This window comes from Seriola aureovittata, chromosome 8 (genome assembly GCF_021018895.1).
Source record: "Seriola aureovittata isolate HTS-2021-v1 ecotype China chromosome 8, ASM2101889v1, whole genome shotgun sequence".
In the NCBI taxonomy this organism is placed as follows: Eukaryota; Metazoa; Chordata; class Actinopteri; order Carangiformes; family Carangidae; genus Seriola; species Seriola aureovittata.
The window spans coordinates 14,869,611-14,885,869 of record NC_079371.1 but is presented as its reverse complement, the minus strand read 5'-3'; the positions used below and the strand labels follow the sequence as shown (position 1 = coordinate 14,885,869).

Here is a 16,259-nt window from a genome sequence, read left to right as displayed (position 1 = left end):
ATTAGTGCTATCCAAATAAATAGAGCTGAAAAAAGCCATACCTTCACTTCAAAGACTCAGCAGGCTGTCAACAACTTGCAGTAGCAATTAAAAAGCCCTCGGCTGGATACTGGTGTTGTATTTGTTGTGTGTACATGTGCGTGTGTGTCCATATTAAAGATGTTTAGTTCGGGAGCTAACTGGATTTTGTTTCAACAGACTAACATGCAGCAACACGCGTGAAGCAAAATCAATTCAGTTGTAATTGGTAACGGGCTGCTTCATTGCATGACTGTGTAACAGAAGATGAAACTGCTTAAGGCTATTCACTATACTCTTTAGGAGACAAGTTCCACTGGGGTGGCACAGAGCTCAAGGGTAGTTCAAATTCATTCTGTGATGCTAGAAAGATAAAGGAAATGCCTTCTAATATGTGGGTTTAAAAAAAAAAGGTTCCCTTGCGTTTTCCCAATATAAATGCTTTGTAAGAAGGAGGTATTGTGTTGTTTCAGTGCAAACGATGCTTGATACTTCAGTCACTCACCAGCTTCTGTTAACTGGTCTGCCTGAACTGTCAGCACCGAGTGTACATTATTACTATCATTATATCAGTTGTGTGGCTGTTTTCATTTTTACCAGACCTGTTCATCTTTTTGTATTTGCAGACTGTGTCTAAAATGAACTCTAAACTGTTGCTGCTGCTGTTGCAGGATGAGTCACTTGAGTTACGCCTCAAGTGACCACTTAGGAAGTGATTTTGTTTCCCGCTGACATTTGATTGTGTCTGTGGGAGACTGCAACTGCCATTAAAAAAAAAGGGACATAAAGAAAGATTTCAGCGATACCGGGAATGTTGGAAACTACAAAGGACTGCGATTATTTGCACACAGGCTAAAACTAAACAGAAGAACTCTAAATGAAAGAAGCTGGGAAGAAATAAGAAAAATGAGGGGACACTGGAGAGAGAGAGAGAAAGAACAACTTGGCATTTTGCCTTAGTCGGAGGCTGTGGTTGGTTGTGCTATTTGCAATAACATGGAACATGTGTGGTGGTCAAAGACCGAATGTGAAAATGATCACCACTACACTTTATAAAGTAACATCCACATGTGCCAAAGCAGTCAGATCTCACTATGTTCTCAATGCATATCGATGCATATCTCAGTGTGTAGTTCACAGCTGTCCATGTTGAAACAATCCTGCAGAATGCAGTTATATGACAAAGTTTCTGTGTCTGCAGATACTGTGTGTTTTACTAAAAAGGGTTGCCGTGTGTCTCACCACATTGTTCCTGCTGAGCACCTCCAGAATGTTGTTGAGTAGCTCCAGGCTATTTCTCCTCTCATCATGAGGCCCGTCGGCCATACTTTTCAGTGCCACGCTCAACTCCTGCAGCATCATGGGTAACAACACATCGCGGCACTCTGAAGAAACAAAAGCACACAAGGTCAAAGATGAATGGTTTAATAAGCAGACACACGATAATAAAGCAGGCAGTTTTTTTTTTTTGTCGACTGAAGAAAGAAAACTTTCAAGTCTGTATAATAAATTGGATAGTGCGAGACAGCGCCTGCAAGAGTGATGTTTTATTCACTTCTTTTAGGGAAAGCCTTTAGACATAAGACGTTTAAAAACAAACATCAAAAGGCAAAACATCAAGATTTACTGTAATATGATTCCTCTCTGAAAAACTTTTCAGAACCTAAACCCCGGACCTTCATGTCAATTGTTGCAGCACCTGTGGAGACAGCTGCACCCACACGGCTATGAGTAATGATGCCACTGCATCCTGATGAAGAAAATCATCCCTAAAACCAGACTGCACAATGGAGTGATATCAATCAAGTGTCTATTTATACTTCCATGCAAGTCTGCAGCTGTCTGTCAACCACACAGTCAACACATCAATCACCGAGGTGTAACGTTTTCTCTTTCCCATCTCTGATTGATATCTCATTTTTTAATTCATGTGGTATTTTGCACATGTAATGCATCATCAGTAATTACATTAATACCTGTACATGAAGCTGTATTTCATACTAGTTACACCTGGTGCTCAACCATTCTATAAATCCTTTATGGATTTTAAAGGTTCAGAACTCCTCTCTGGGGATTGTCCAAAGTCATTCTGGGAATTATAGGAAATCACTGAAGGACTACAGCAAAGAGTACTGTAGGTTGAAGTGAAGTAAAAGCAGACCTGTGTAAAGGGAAGGATTATGTGAGCATCTTTCATAAGCAGTGAAAAATCACTTCTGAAATCTAAACCTTCTACCAATAATATTCAAGACTGGATTTTTTTCTTCATATTTTCTAAAGCTTTTTGAATGTGCCATTGTTCTGAAATGTTATTTGCTATTCTGTAATAAGGTTGACATTGGGAGAGTGCCACTAGGCAACAATATGACAAAAAAGTTTGCTTCCCAACATGGTGACTAAGTATAATGATTTTAATATTATCGTTTTATGGCACTTTGGGTGGGAGTTCCTTCTTTTGAACACGAAAACAAACAAAACTGATGTAATCTCAACAGGTGTCTGGGCAATGAACAATATGTAATAAACTAAAATGAAGGAATAAAAGCCAAATGTGACTCAGCAGTTCAACAGAATGTCTGAGCTCTTAGAAAGAGTCTTTCTTCGAGGTTTTCCAAAGTACACCATAAACTTGCACATGATTTGATGATTGTGTTTATTTACCATCCAACAATATTCTAAATGAACCGACAAGGAAGACTTTTAAAAACAGTCATTGCTCTCAGCAGTAAGCCTAATCAAACTTCAAGTGTTTCAGGTTTTTCTAAGTTTATTTTCATGCAAAACTTACAGAGAGAAAGTTAAGGCTTCCCACAGGGCTGAAATAAATGCAGAAGTAAACCCTCCATATGTTTGATAAAAAACTTTTAAAACTTTTGACTTTATTGAGAAATTGTTGACAACTATGCTGCTGAAACTATGTAATGTTTTATTATTTGATGATTTAGTAATGAGACTGGTAATTTGATAAAGCACGCTCTGACAGAAAATTCAAACTGATTTTTAAGGAAGCCAATCTTTTAAAATTGTCATCTGCTATTGTTTAGAAGTCAGCAAAGCTGTGGCCAAAACACCAGACACAGTTATAGTCCAAGGTTACAGTGAATCGATTCAACACTGTTAAGGACGTTGGTGCAGATTATGTTTAAGTCCAATACTGAAAGTTAAAAACATTTACTGTGTCTCCGCACCACTCAAAATAATTTATGTACAGCAAGCTTTCCTGAAAATATTTCTAACTATAGCAGAACTATTTCCATGGAAATTTAGTAATGCTAATGTTAGCTAGCAGACGTAATTAGCATAAACAACTTAATTTGTCAAACAGGTCCCATTTACACAATTTGGCCAAGTTGTCTTTGGATAATGGATCCCACTCAAGGTCAAATATAATTGTTTAACTGTCAGTACAAATGACGTACTACGCACTTACAAACATGTATAAGAAAACTTGGATTGCAGTGTGCTCCAACATTAACTGATTGTTCTTATTTTCTCACTTCTTCTATCTTGACCTCTCCTTCTTCTTCCTTCTCCATCTTTCTGCCCTCCCCAACCTCCTTCACCCCATCCTTCTCCTGTAGCCGCAGGTAGACAGAGCCCATTAAAAGCTCATTTGGGCTGATGCTCGTTAGTTCCATTATTAACTGAGTCAAGCCTACACGCCTGCTGAGTGGGCCCTCATCACAACGCTCACTCCATCACACAAACATGCAGAGAGGACAGGGGGGGGATGAAAGACGAAAAGAGAGAGAGAGGGGGGAAACACATGAGTCACAAAATGCCCTCAATGACTCAGAGAAATGGAAGGAGGAGAAGGAGGAGGGAGAGGAGGAGGAGATGGAGATGGAGGAGGGGCCTGCACAGGTAGAGCAAATCTAACCAGAAGAGGAGGAAGTTTAAAAGAGACGCTAGCAAAAGTTGGATGACAACCAGAAGTTGTATCTGAGTGCCCTGCGATTAAAAGTTATTTATCATAACTGATAATGTAAAATTTCTGAATTTGTCAGAATGAAACAAGATGACACAGGGAGGCCTCCTGCTCTTTGCCCTTTAGAGAGGTAGAAAATGGTGTTTTAGATGCTGCCGGCTTTGTATTTTAGTGGAAGCCCTGCTAAACCTGTTTAATCCATCAAAGCAGAAACTCATCATCTTTTGTCCTTTCAGATAGAGAAAACAATGGGCTGTTTTATAGCAGTATTGTTGTGAGCGCAAGCTCCAGAATTAATCCATCTGCCTTCCGGGGGCTGGATGTACCATTAAACCTGTGGAGGGGACGTGCCCTGGTGAAATGACCCCACAGACACCTGCTTCTTTATTTCTATTGATTTAAGAAATAAACCCATCTGATATGTCTGGGTGTAACATGTACAAGGGGAGGAAAAGTAAAAATAGAGAGCAGGTAGGAGGGGGGTTGAAAGGGTATCCTGTTCTGTGATACACTGTGTGCTTTTTGTTTTTACTGTGTCAGGAGCCAGGCATAATCAAAACATTACCACGACAGCAAGTTTCAAGGTCTATGCCAACCCTGACCCTTTGTGAATACGCAGGAAGATGGAGGAATACATTTACTGAAGCTGCACTCACTGCGCACTGAGTAGTTTGAGTAGAAAATGAACATTTATGAACATCAAGGGCTTGACAGTCTACCCTTCCTGTGAGGAGTTTTACATGGGAACAGAAGTTAAAGATAAGTCTAAGGTGCAGTTGCTTTGTAGATATAAGCTTTTTCTTTATTGTACATGTTAGGCATGATCTCATTTTGTCTATTTATCCTCTCAGCCCACACAAAGTGCTGCTTTCATTGAAAAATGAGGGAGAGAAAAAAAAAATCAATGATGCATAATAGAGAGTTGTTGGACAAAAAACCCCCAAAGAGAAACTGAAACTTTTATTAATTTTCCTTTTTTCATTGGGGTTTTTTTCTAAAAATAAAGAAAACTTTCAGCAACAGTCAGGAAACAGACATCCTCAGACTTTTCGTAATGTACTACAGCTACAAATTCATTGTCCACAGTGACAATCTGTTTGGCTCTGGTTGCACTTTCTAGCCTGCTGATGCTGGTAGACTCTATTTTTCACAAATTTGAATAGTGATGGAAAAACAAACCAAGTCTTGAGCTTTATTTGAAGTAACTCTATATAACCTGTGCTCTTCTGGGATTTTATGTATGCAGAGTAAAACACCTTTAATTTAGTCAGCAGCTACTTCTCATCTTAAAATTCAGAAAACATAAGAAACCATGAGCATCCTAATTGCTTGCTCATCTCTGGCATCCTTCTACTTATCAAGATCTGTCAGGGTGTGTAACGTCTGTTTTGATTTTACTTAAGTTTCGCCTTCCCTTCAAATGGCCTCTGGATCTCCTGAATATGAGCATCAAAAATGATGAAGTACAGGCTGCCCCAGTAATGCTCCTCCACACCCTGTGGCTCATAGTCTCCAGTAACTGATGTGGAACAGCACCTTTAACTTTTTGCAGGTATTTCTAAGTTCCTTGCCTGGCCTAGAATAACATCAGGAATGTTAATATCTACTGCTCCAGCCTGAATGGTAGATTTCTCAGAGACGCTTTTGAACTGCACCATGGTCCTGAGGGCTTTCAGTCTTGTAAGAACACCAGCTACAATGGTGTGCAGCTTCCAGGTCTGCGTCATTCTTTAAGAAGGAATCTGAAATCATTGCTATTTCAAGGAATTAGTGTTCTGGGGCACTACACTGTGGCTGCCCGTACACTCCAACCCCTGTCAAGAGATGTGTGTGTGTTTGTACCAACAGAGGGATATGGTAAAAAAAATTCCTTCCACAAATGAGTAAGTTCTCTTCTTTTCTAAAAACAAAAAAACAAAGATGCCTCCTCACAGTGGATCACATCAGTGGTCCAATTAAACATGATAGATGCCTCTTGCATTTCTTCTTAGACTTTTTCAAAACAGATATTGTCCTTAGATGTGCTCTTGCACGTGTTGCGAGTAGAACCAGCTGAGGTTATTTTAGTAGGATTTTTCTTGACTGAGTCACAATAAACCTTGGAGTACTATCAAACTGGCTGAGTAGTTTCACTATCTGTGCAAATTTGCCCTCATTTGAGCTATGAGAATTATCAATGTGACAAACAGTGGCCTGCTGACAAAATACAATTGATACCTTGGCACAAATGCTAGATCTAATATATCTGTTTGTCCTACTGGTGGCTGTCTTTCCCTCTTGTGTTTGTCTCACTGTCTATATCTGTTATTTCTATTTTTGTGGCCCCTGGTCCTTTTTTTGTAAAATGCAATCTCCATTTTCTCCATCTCAATCTTTTGCCTGTAGTTTTCCATCTTGTATTCTTTTTACTCTTTATTGACCCTCTACATGTCCTTCCACACCTTTCCTCTTGATTCACACTTCTTGTCTTTCTGTCACAACAACTGATAGTACTATTCTCTCCCTCATCATTCAGTTTCTCCAACTCAACTTTTCAGGTAAAACATACTGCCCTAGAATGTTTTCATATCTTGATGCATCAATAACTTGCTGATCCAACCAATCAACGGTGGTGTGTGTATCTCGTCTTCCCAGTGAATATGGAACAGTGCTATATGTGCTATGTGCTCTAGACCTACTCAGGCTTGAGCCTTGAACTTCCTTTCGGGCTGCATACAAATCCTGCATCCTTCACTCGGATTGGCAGAGTCTAACCCCAGTCATGGCCCTAATCCTATAACCTTAAACCATTTTTGCAGAGGTCTGTTTGGTGGAGCTTTGTTACGAAGCAGCCTAAAGGGAGGATCTGCCGGAGAGGCTCAACTGAGGTTTGGGATGTGTATCTGTGTGAGAAAGAAGGAATTTTAACCGATTCAGCATTTTTCCAGTTGTTGATATGACGTATTTAAAAAAATAATTAAAAAATAAAACTTACAAGCTGTTGGACAGGACAAAGTTCGGCATAAACACACACACTTTTCTATGTAAACTTGTGTTTCTATGTTTCACTTGCCTGTATAATTTAGTTGCATGTTGTATGTTATAGCCTGCGGTGCAACAGTGCAGTAAATCAATTCAGTCATGCTGTGGAAGAAAGCTTCACCAACAGGCACTCACACACAAATGGAAATCAAGGTCTTGGGGCAAAACATCAGGATGCATTTTTACTTTTTCTCATCTAGCCTTCACTTTGTGCAGACATACACTCTTGTTCAAAGAAAAAGAAATACACACAGGTGCTGACGCACACCGCCCAACATATTCAAGACCCATACCAACACAGCTTCAAGTACTCATCTATATTCAATTCAAAATGTCTATTTATTCTTGGCGTAATCTCAGCCTTTGATTATTAATACCAATGTGTGTCTATGTGCCCGAGTGTGAATTGTCCTTTTTGTGTCTGATTTGGTGCTTCATCACTATTGCATGTGTACAAGCTGGAATCTCTTTGTGCCTGTGTGAGGGTGCGGGTGTGTTTGGGTTACCAAGTCTGTGAGAGTAGACTGCCGCCAGTGCTGGCAAGCCACCACACAGACAGCAGCTTTGATGGCTCAGCAGCCAGCTCATCCCTTCTCTGTTCCATTTTTTCATTTGACAGCCAAGCACAATAAACTATAGCACATGATAATGAGATGCAATCTCAGTTTCTAAGAGGCATGTAAAACTGTGGTGTCTTCCTCTTTCTCTCCATCCCTCTCTGTTCCCTCTCTTTGGTTGTCGTCCCTTGCTTTTGGGAAGATAGAGTGATAGAAAAGATGATAATGAGGAGGTTCGGAGGCGCGATGACAAGTAAATCTTCTGCGCTGCGAGGGGGGTTGGGACCAAGCCAACTGTCTCCCTGCTTGCTGATGACTAAATGTCTCTCTCAGCAGGTTTTTCATTTCTCCATGTCACTGTGGATGTCTCCTCTCATCCACTCTCCCTCCATCTTTCATTTGTCTTCCTCCCTCCTTGCTCACTCCTTCCCTTGCTCCATCTTTAAACCCCATCTGTTATAAAGCCCTACATTTTCTGTTTGTATTTTGGTTGTGCCTGTATGTCCACACTTCTATCTCTCTCTTTTTTTTTTTTTTTTTTTTTAATAAATTGCTGGTTCAATCTGACCACCAATGTATGCTGTGTAAAAGCAAGAAAGCTGTCTCAAAGTCGTTTAGTAGGATAATTTTTTTTTTTTTTATACAGAAATGCATAAAACTCTTTTGCCTGTGTGAATAAGTGCTCTCCATAAAGTATAGGCCAATAAGTTACAGATGATAGAGTGCACTAGTGACTGATGGTGATATAGAGTGGCAATGATGTCTGAAAGTGCATTTTTCACTGCAAGTTTTGCTATGACGCTGATAAAACCTGGCACAGAACAAATACTGTCAGCAAAAGCACAAAGTAAACAGTAAACACAATCACAGTAAAGGCTGCTGTCTTGAGTATAATTGCTCTCTCCATGTTTCTGTTTCTCTTCAAGCATACTACTGTTCACATGCGCACACACACACACACACACACACACACACACACACACACACACACACAACTTGCCATAACAAGAAATTGAGGACAGAACTGGGCTTGTTTGTCATGTTTACTACTAAAACAAAAATTTGTTGCAAAGATAACAAGTACTAGATACTACTGATACTGTTCAGATAATCCCTTGTTTGTTTATTGAGTGTTCTTTTCAGATGCTGCTGAAAGAGGCTTTATTTATTTTACCCTGTGTTTCAAATGGTGTATAAATTATCTCTTTCTCTTTTTTCCACCTGTCTTAGTCACTCTCTATGAGTCACCCACTAATTACCAGCCCTCATCTCAGCCTTCCTCCTCCGCTCCATCTTCCACATGAATATTAAATTGATTGACCAATTAGTCTGTTGGTAGTTTTAGCTGGTTGGTACAGCGTTTTGATCAATTTGACCGCGGCAAATCAATGGTAGATGAATGCCTTGCGGTGAACCATTTCACTGCTTTGACTGATAGGCAGACTTATCCCCCGTGTTTTCTAATAGGAGAGTAATATATCACGAAGCCGCTGTCGCTGGTTAAGCCTGTATCTGAACTCAGCTTTTAAATTCTTTTTGTATTTGTTCAGATTTAATAGGCTGCAAATCTTTATTCTTATCATATTATTATATCATCTCCGATCTACTCTGCTGTTGCAATAATTTGTCACAATATTTCAATGACATGCAATTCACCTGTTATCACTGCTGTTGGATAATGACCCAAAGTCCCAAAGGGGATCATTAGGATTTAAACCGTCCCAGAAATGTTAATTTGCTGTATCCTTAGAAACCAGCTATTGACAGCACCAAGCTGTTCTGTCAGGTTGCTCCTGTCTGTAGTTAACATTAAAGCATCTGTACCAAACAAATGAATGGCTAAGTGTGTTGGTACACTGACCATTACGTCCCTCCACTGTCCTTGTCTGTATTCATTTTCCAATGAGCTCACCCCACAGACACAAGCATGGATCAGAATATAAATTCGATGGAAGGAGAGTGTGAGACAGAGGCAGTTCCCAAAATGAGTAAACTCCATTCACTTTGCTCCATTAGTCTCATCCATCCCGCTCTTATTCTACTGTTTTATCCACAACCTCCCAAACTGCCGCTCTGAATGAGAGCAACTTCTACCTTCTCCCTCTCTTTCTCCCATTAACCCTGTGGAGCCATCAGCCCACAGCACGACAGTCAGCATAGCTATTTTTGGGTCAGCGTGTACAACAACAGTTAAAAATAATTTGTGGCAGATGGCTCCTCTGCTGTCAAACAACCAAATACACACACACACACACACACACACACACACACACACACACACACACACACACACACACACACACACACACACACACACACACAGCACACACACACAGCACACACACAGCACACACACAGCACACACACACACACCACTTCTTGGACCCAATTTACATTCATAATTCTCTGACAGGTACAGTAAGCAGTTTTTGCTGGGTGTTCATGAGGATGATCTCACTGTATTTACAGTGAGATGTGACATAAACCTGAAGAGAAGAGAAGAAAAGAGGTTCACAGTAAATATACTTCTCTTCACAAGGAGCAGAGTGGAGCGGAACAGAGAGCAGCCTGCGGGGACATGGCAGCCGTATGACTATTATGTTTTTTATGATTCACAAGCCTGTCTCTTAATACGTCTGTATAACTAATGATATAGCATATGGGCACATGGACACTTAATGGATCACCAAGCAGTCTGTTACACACATGCACACTCATACGCGCACTCACACACCCTGAGCTGCTGTAAAGCTGACAGCTTTGACATTATAGCTCAACCAGCTGCTTTGGGAATGGCTAGAAGGAATACACGACAAACACAGGTTCATTGTGGCGCATGCAAACACTTGCTTACCCTCAGGGTAACCTTCACGCGTGAATCACATACCATCTTTACACCATCAAAAACACTGGCCTTTTATATCTGCTTTAAAAGAGAAAATGTGATTGAAGTAAGCCATTAATACAGCATAATCTTCCCACTTTCGACTCTTGGTGTCAGTCATATCTTTGTCACTTGAAGCTCTCTTAGAAGTCAGATGTAGAAAACCACATTCACTACTATTATAACTAGGGCCTAAAGTGACCTGTCACTAATGCTGATTGGTAGAGAATGTGCAGACAACCGAGATCACTCAGCACTGATTAAATCCTGACGATAATAACTGTACAGTACATCACTCATCCGTAATGATCAAGCACTGACATGCATCTGTTAAGTAATCACAGCAGGAGAAATATAGACATGGGTGTGAGTAATGTCAACAATACTGTATAATGCGTTGCAGTAAAATTCAAGCAATTTAAGTAATGGGATTTCTCCTGTTGATATGGATTGATATGATAATTTAAAAGAAAATTTACACTAGCTACGACACAGGTTTTTCTGATTTTCTGCGTTATGTGTTTTTTCTATACCATGTTCTTGACATACCTAGCTGTACCAATTAATCTTACAAGAGCATTACACTAACACACATGGGGTTTCTTTTAATCTGTTTAATATGTACTACAAGGCAGGTGACATGACTGCAGTCTTTGCTCCAGCTGTACAGATGGAGGAGGGGAGATGGCAGCATGGCAGAGAAGATATAAAGGGTTAGTGGATTGAATCAGGGACTCTGACCAGCTTTGGGAAATGAGTGGGCAAACAAAATGACAGACTCATCCCCTCTGTCCCTCTGCTCTTTGCTCTCCCTGATCTCTCATTCTTTTTTTCCCCCTTTATCAGTGTTGATGCTCTCAATCTGTCACAGTGATTGCCTGATGGCATTATAATTTGCCTAAATTGAGCTATAATGCGCCTCGTAAATTTAATTTTGTCTCAAAACCAGATTAACCCATAAGACAGGATGCACATGTGTATCTGTGCATGTGTGCCAGCATGTGTGTATCGGTGCATTGTGTGTGTATACAGTAGGTGCTTGCCAAGACCCTTAATCGCTGGAGCGTATGCTGAATAAATCAGGAGTATTTTTGTGTGACAAAAAAAAAAAAAAAAAAAAAATCCAATCCCTTCAAACACTGCCCGTGGATGCAACATGAAAAAGTCATACACATGGACAGACAAAATCAGCATGTTGAACACAAACACACAGAAAAATACACACACTTTCATTTAAAACCAGGGTTGGAGAAAAATTACTACCAGTGACCATGTGACAGCACCTCATTACAAAACTAGTATCTGCTTTCCTGCTGATTAAGGGCAAAAAACCCCAAAAGAATTTTAATAAGTAAGTAACAATCTCATATACTGCATGAAAGTTAAGGACTTATTGTTTGACCTTGACTGACTTTCACCAAAATATTATATATAATAATATTTAAACCAATTTTTATTTAGATTTTATGAGCTCACACACTGTAAAGTTCTTGTGTTTTCTGCTGAAAGAAGATGCTGACAATATAGTTTAGAGTAAACAATGTTGCAATGAGGACAGCCCAGAAAATCTTCTGGTAACAGAGTGTAAGGAAAACACTGTGGAGCAAACACATACGCACCTCTAAGTACGAAACAGTGTGGCGAGTGGCTGCATTACAATTCGTCCCTTCATAATCCAATTATCACCCAGACTTAAACTTAACCTTAAAAATACAGTAGTAAAACAAACCTAATAATTTGTAAGGTTGTTCATTCTCACTCTGTCAAACATGAGCATGTGCAAGTGATCTCCTGTCTCACACTGACATACACACATAAAACCATTCCCCTTCCATCATCCAACCTCTCCCACACTGTCAGTGGCTTGACATTTTTCCCTCGAGAGGGAGTTTGGCAGGAATCCTCAGACAGACAGTCAGACAGACAGGTAGGGTTATTAAATATGTATTGCAGAGCAGTGATAGGACACCGGGGGCCATTAGCCATTATAAATATATAATTTAGGGCTGCTGCATATTTCAGCCTCCTGGACGAATGGCACAGTAGCATACAAGCTCCTTGATTAGCATCCCAATGCTAAAATGCATCTCAATTAGACCGAATGTCAGCGCTTATTTGGTGAGGCAGGGATGGAGATGGAACGGACCAATATATAGATGAACGAATAAATAAATAAGCACTGTGCCGGAGGACGAGGGAAGAGGAGGGCAAAGGAGGGGCCAGGTGTCACTGACCAACAGCATGCAGGTTTGCTAATAGATTTAGTGTGAGCAGGTCTTAAACTTTAATCACTTTTAGACTGTTTAATAGCAAAACACAGTCAGCCCCTCCCTTTCTGCCACAAACTTATTTTTCCAATCTCCCCAAGCTGCTTTGTTTTCACTCTGCACCACCATCTACTTGTTCTTTCTTCTCTCTTTATCTTTCTCAAATCCCTTGTTTCCTCTTTGTCAACCAGCCTTTGTCTCTTCCCCATTTCTCTGTCATCCATCTTTCTCATCCATTTACTTATCCCTTTGCCCCTGTCCCTCTGTTTACCAATCATCATGTCATCCCTCTTTTTTCTCCTTTTAATAGTCTCTATTCCAATTTTCTTTTCCAAATAATCTTCCCCTCTCCTCTTTCGGCCTCCCTCTTTTGCAAATCGTTATCTCTGGTTTTCTTTTTCTCACCGTGTCGTCTGTTTATTCTTATCTCCATGGACTGTCCTCTACCTTGCTCCGTCACTTTGCATTTGAAGTGTTTAAAAAGAGACATTCACCATTTCAAAAATGACAAACACTCAATATGACCTGAATGAATTTAAAACACTCTACGGGCTAAGACTGCAGGTTAAAATCATTTCCAAGTCTTTGCTTCCAAAATGGTTGTAGGGCATCTGTTTATCACACACTGACAGATCTTTGTCTGCCTAAATTGATATGTAGCATTTTGGAATGATGGCCTACATTTCTTTGGTCTTTTTCTCTTTATCATGGTCTCTCTTTTTCTACCTGTCGGCCTCATCCCTCTCTCTCTCTCCTGTTACTTTCATTGCTTTCTTCGCTCTCTCCCTCCTTCCCTGGTGACAGAGTGTGACTCTAAGCGTGTTGACAGCCAGCCAGAGGGCCGAGCCTGTCGTTTCAGACCCTGGGGAATCAATCATTGGAGCCAGGATCAATACCAAAGGACCGTATCCTGGGTCGGCTACCGACTTGGCTGGCAGCGACTGACTGATGACCGGGCCCATTGCTACATTGGGCAAAAACAATATTCCAGCCAGTGCACACACCTATTAAACATGCACCAATGCACAGACACTGAAATGCACAGATACACTCACACCAAGATACAGTATCATCAGTCACTCTGAAACAGATACATATAAATGTGTTTGCAGGTTGTGTATGAAAATGCATTCATGCACAAATGGAACAGTGCCAATGATGCAGACTGAATCTGTCTAGCACAGCCCAGCACACATGCCGTCTCAGACCCACTAGACCCACTCAGAACGATTTCTGTCACAAACTAAACCTGGTCCACCACACTCACTCACAGTCTACTTCCAATTCTTCAGTTTGCACTGCACACACCCATTTCTGGGCCTCCTCATCCAGTCTGTATTATACAGCAGCACAACATTAGCCCACTTTATCCATCACCATGCAATCCTCTGCAGGGGAAACCACCACTTATCAGCCCACTACAAGCAAATTAGACAGATATAATAGGTCTGAACAGAGGAGGGGGTGGACTCGGATTGGTGAAGAGTGTGCGATCATTGATGCGTAACACACTTTAAAGGTACCACACAGACAAAAATCATGTGTCCTTGGCAATTATGCCAAATCTAGTGAAAATAATTTAAAAGCAGAGTAGACATGCTGTGAAAAGTGACACATTAATGACAGTGAGACTGCAGCGTTCTGAAAACACTTCCTGTCTTATCTGCCACAAACATTAGGTGATAGTACATCTCCTCTTTTGGTAGATGGATACACAGATGTCACCTGTGACATTAATATGGATAAAACTTATCCTTTTCTATATTCAACATCATTACCTACTGGGGCGTGAGCAGTGTACTCATTTCTCTGTTTGCAATAAGGTTCTTGGACTTGTTCAGTATGGGTGGAGAGGGAATGTCAACACCACAAGGACAAATGAAAACCATCAGATGACTAACAAATATCGGTTTAGGTCGATGCTATTTTAGCCTCAAGACTGTTTATCTTAACAAGAGAAACTTGAAGTGACCTTTTCGATCAGTTAATAGGTGCCACTTGGGCTGATTGTAATAAGATGGTATCTGACTGGGGTCCATTGCACTGATTGTAATGTCACTGGATGTGAACATAGCAGAACTGTAATTGTATATTACAGCAACACCATCAAATATCCAAATTGTTTTCTGTAGCTAATCACAAAATAGTCCCTCAGGAAGATTGTTTGGCAAACTAAAACACAAACATCCATGTCTTCGTTATTTGAATGCTAGCTGAAGCAGCGGATCATTTTAAGGAGGCTTATCTTTCCCCTTTTAATCTAATAACAAACAGACAAATACAGTAATATGGGTTAATATTAGAAATTCAAAAGATTGTAATTCTGTAACTTGTTAGGTCAAGTCAATTCTATATAGATAAAATTGATAAAATGTGTATAGGTCAGTAAACCAAATAAAAACATCAGTATGTCCTTTAACCATTTGGCTGATGCTTTTATCCAGAGTGCTTAACTGGATTGCCGCGGAGGGAATGGTACATTTCACTTGCAGTATTAGCAGCACCCTTTATCCACCATGCTGTATCAAGATAAAACCTTTAGAGCAAAGAACACCCTTACTAGTCACAAAGTACAGTGTGAGCAGTTGTCTGGCCACTCCTGTTGCTGGGCTAGAATTACTCACTATATAATAGATCGTTTAAGTGAGAAGCAACTAATGCTCTGTAGGATTTCACACAGAATGGGTTGTGCACATCCGCAATTGGTTCTTCACTCAACTGTTGATTCCGCTATTAGTTAGCTCATCACTGAGGCCTGAAACTGGAAAAATGTGCACACCTTGTTTCTGGAAGAGTTGGCTGCTGACAATTTCAGTCATGGAGGCCACCTTCTGTTTCTGGAGTTTCTCAGGGGGGATGCAGGAATAAAACTGATGCAGCAACTGACTGGGGAGAAAAAGCAAAGGGGAGGTGGAATAAGTAACCAGCAAGATCATTACATGGGAAGAGCAACAGATTTCTTTTTTTTTTTAATGAGCACAATAAATATTCAAGAGTTATTTTCTACATGTTATTGCATGTGTTTTGAATTTTAACAATAAAATCTCCTGCTCCGATTATTCCCACCACCATGTAAGTGATTCAAAGTTTACCTTTGTAAGTCAAGTATTAAACATTAAGTTTATAAAATATGCAACCACTAAAAGCAGTGGCTGTATCAGAATGAACCGCAGATGTGAGCAAGAAAACAAATGAGCCAAAGTACAAACATGTTTTAATGAAGACACAGGTTTGACTCATCCCCTGCCCCAAATTAAATTTCAGAATAATTAAACAAGATGGTTGCAAGCCCTAATGCCACTTAGAAAGATTGAATGCTCCAAACATGGTGAACCCTCTGTGTCCATTTTTTTTTTTTTTTTTTTTGTATGTCTCTCACTTTTTCCTTGTCTCCTTACATTAAGCCACATATGCTGCAGTAGCAATCTCAATAATGGTATGAAAGAATGAAAGGCACCACCTCTGCTCCAAAAACCCAAACACTGAAAAAGTTTGTATGAACTTTTGACGTGCATAAGCTGGCACGAGGACAGGCTGGGGAACAGAGGCTCAGTGCAGACTTATCAGGCCCGCTAATCATCTGA

The 16,259-nt window shown here is 40.3% G+C and overlaps 1 protein-coding gene across 1 annotated transcript in view; it reads right to left on the bottom strand.

Annotated features, from left to right (window-relative positions):
* The window catches only part of LOC130173489 (dedicator of cytokinesis protein 2-like), a 95,726-nt gene that overhangs the window by 53,945 nt on the left and 25,522 nt on the right, over nucleotides 1-16,259 (bottom strand). The window contains exons 24-25 of the mRNA XM_056382822.1: nucleotides 15,455-15,561; nucleotides 1,261-1,403 (exon numbers count right to left, since the gene is read on the bottom strand). Coding sequence (XP_056238797.1) covers nucleotides 1,261-1,403; nucleotides 15,455-15,561 — 250 coding nt within the window. The remainder of the gene's footprint in view (nucleotides 1-1,260; nucleotides 1,404-15,454; nucleotides 15,562-16,259) is intronic.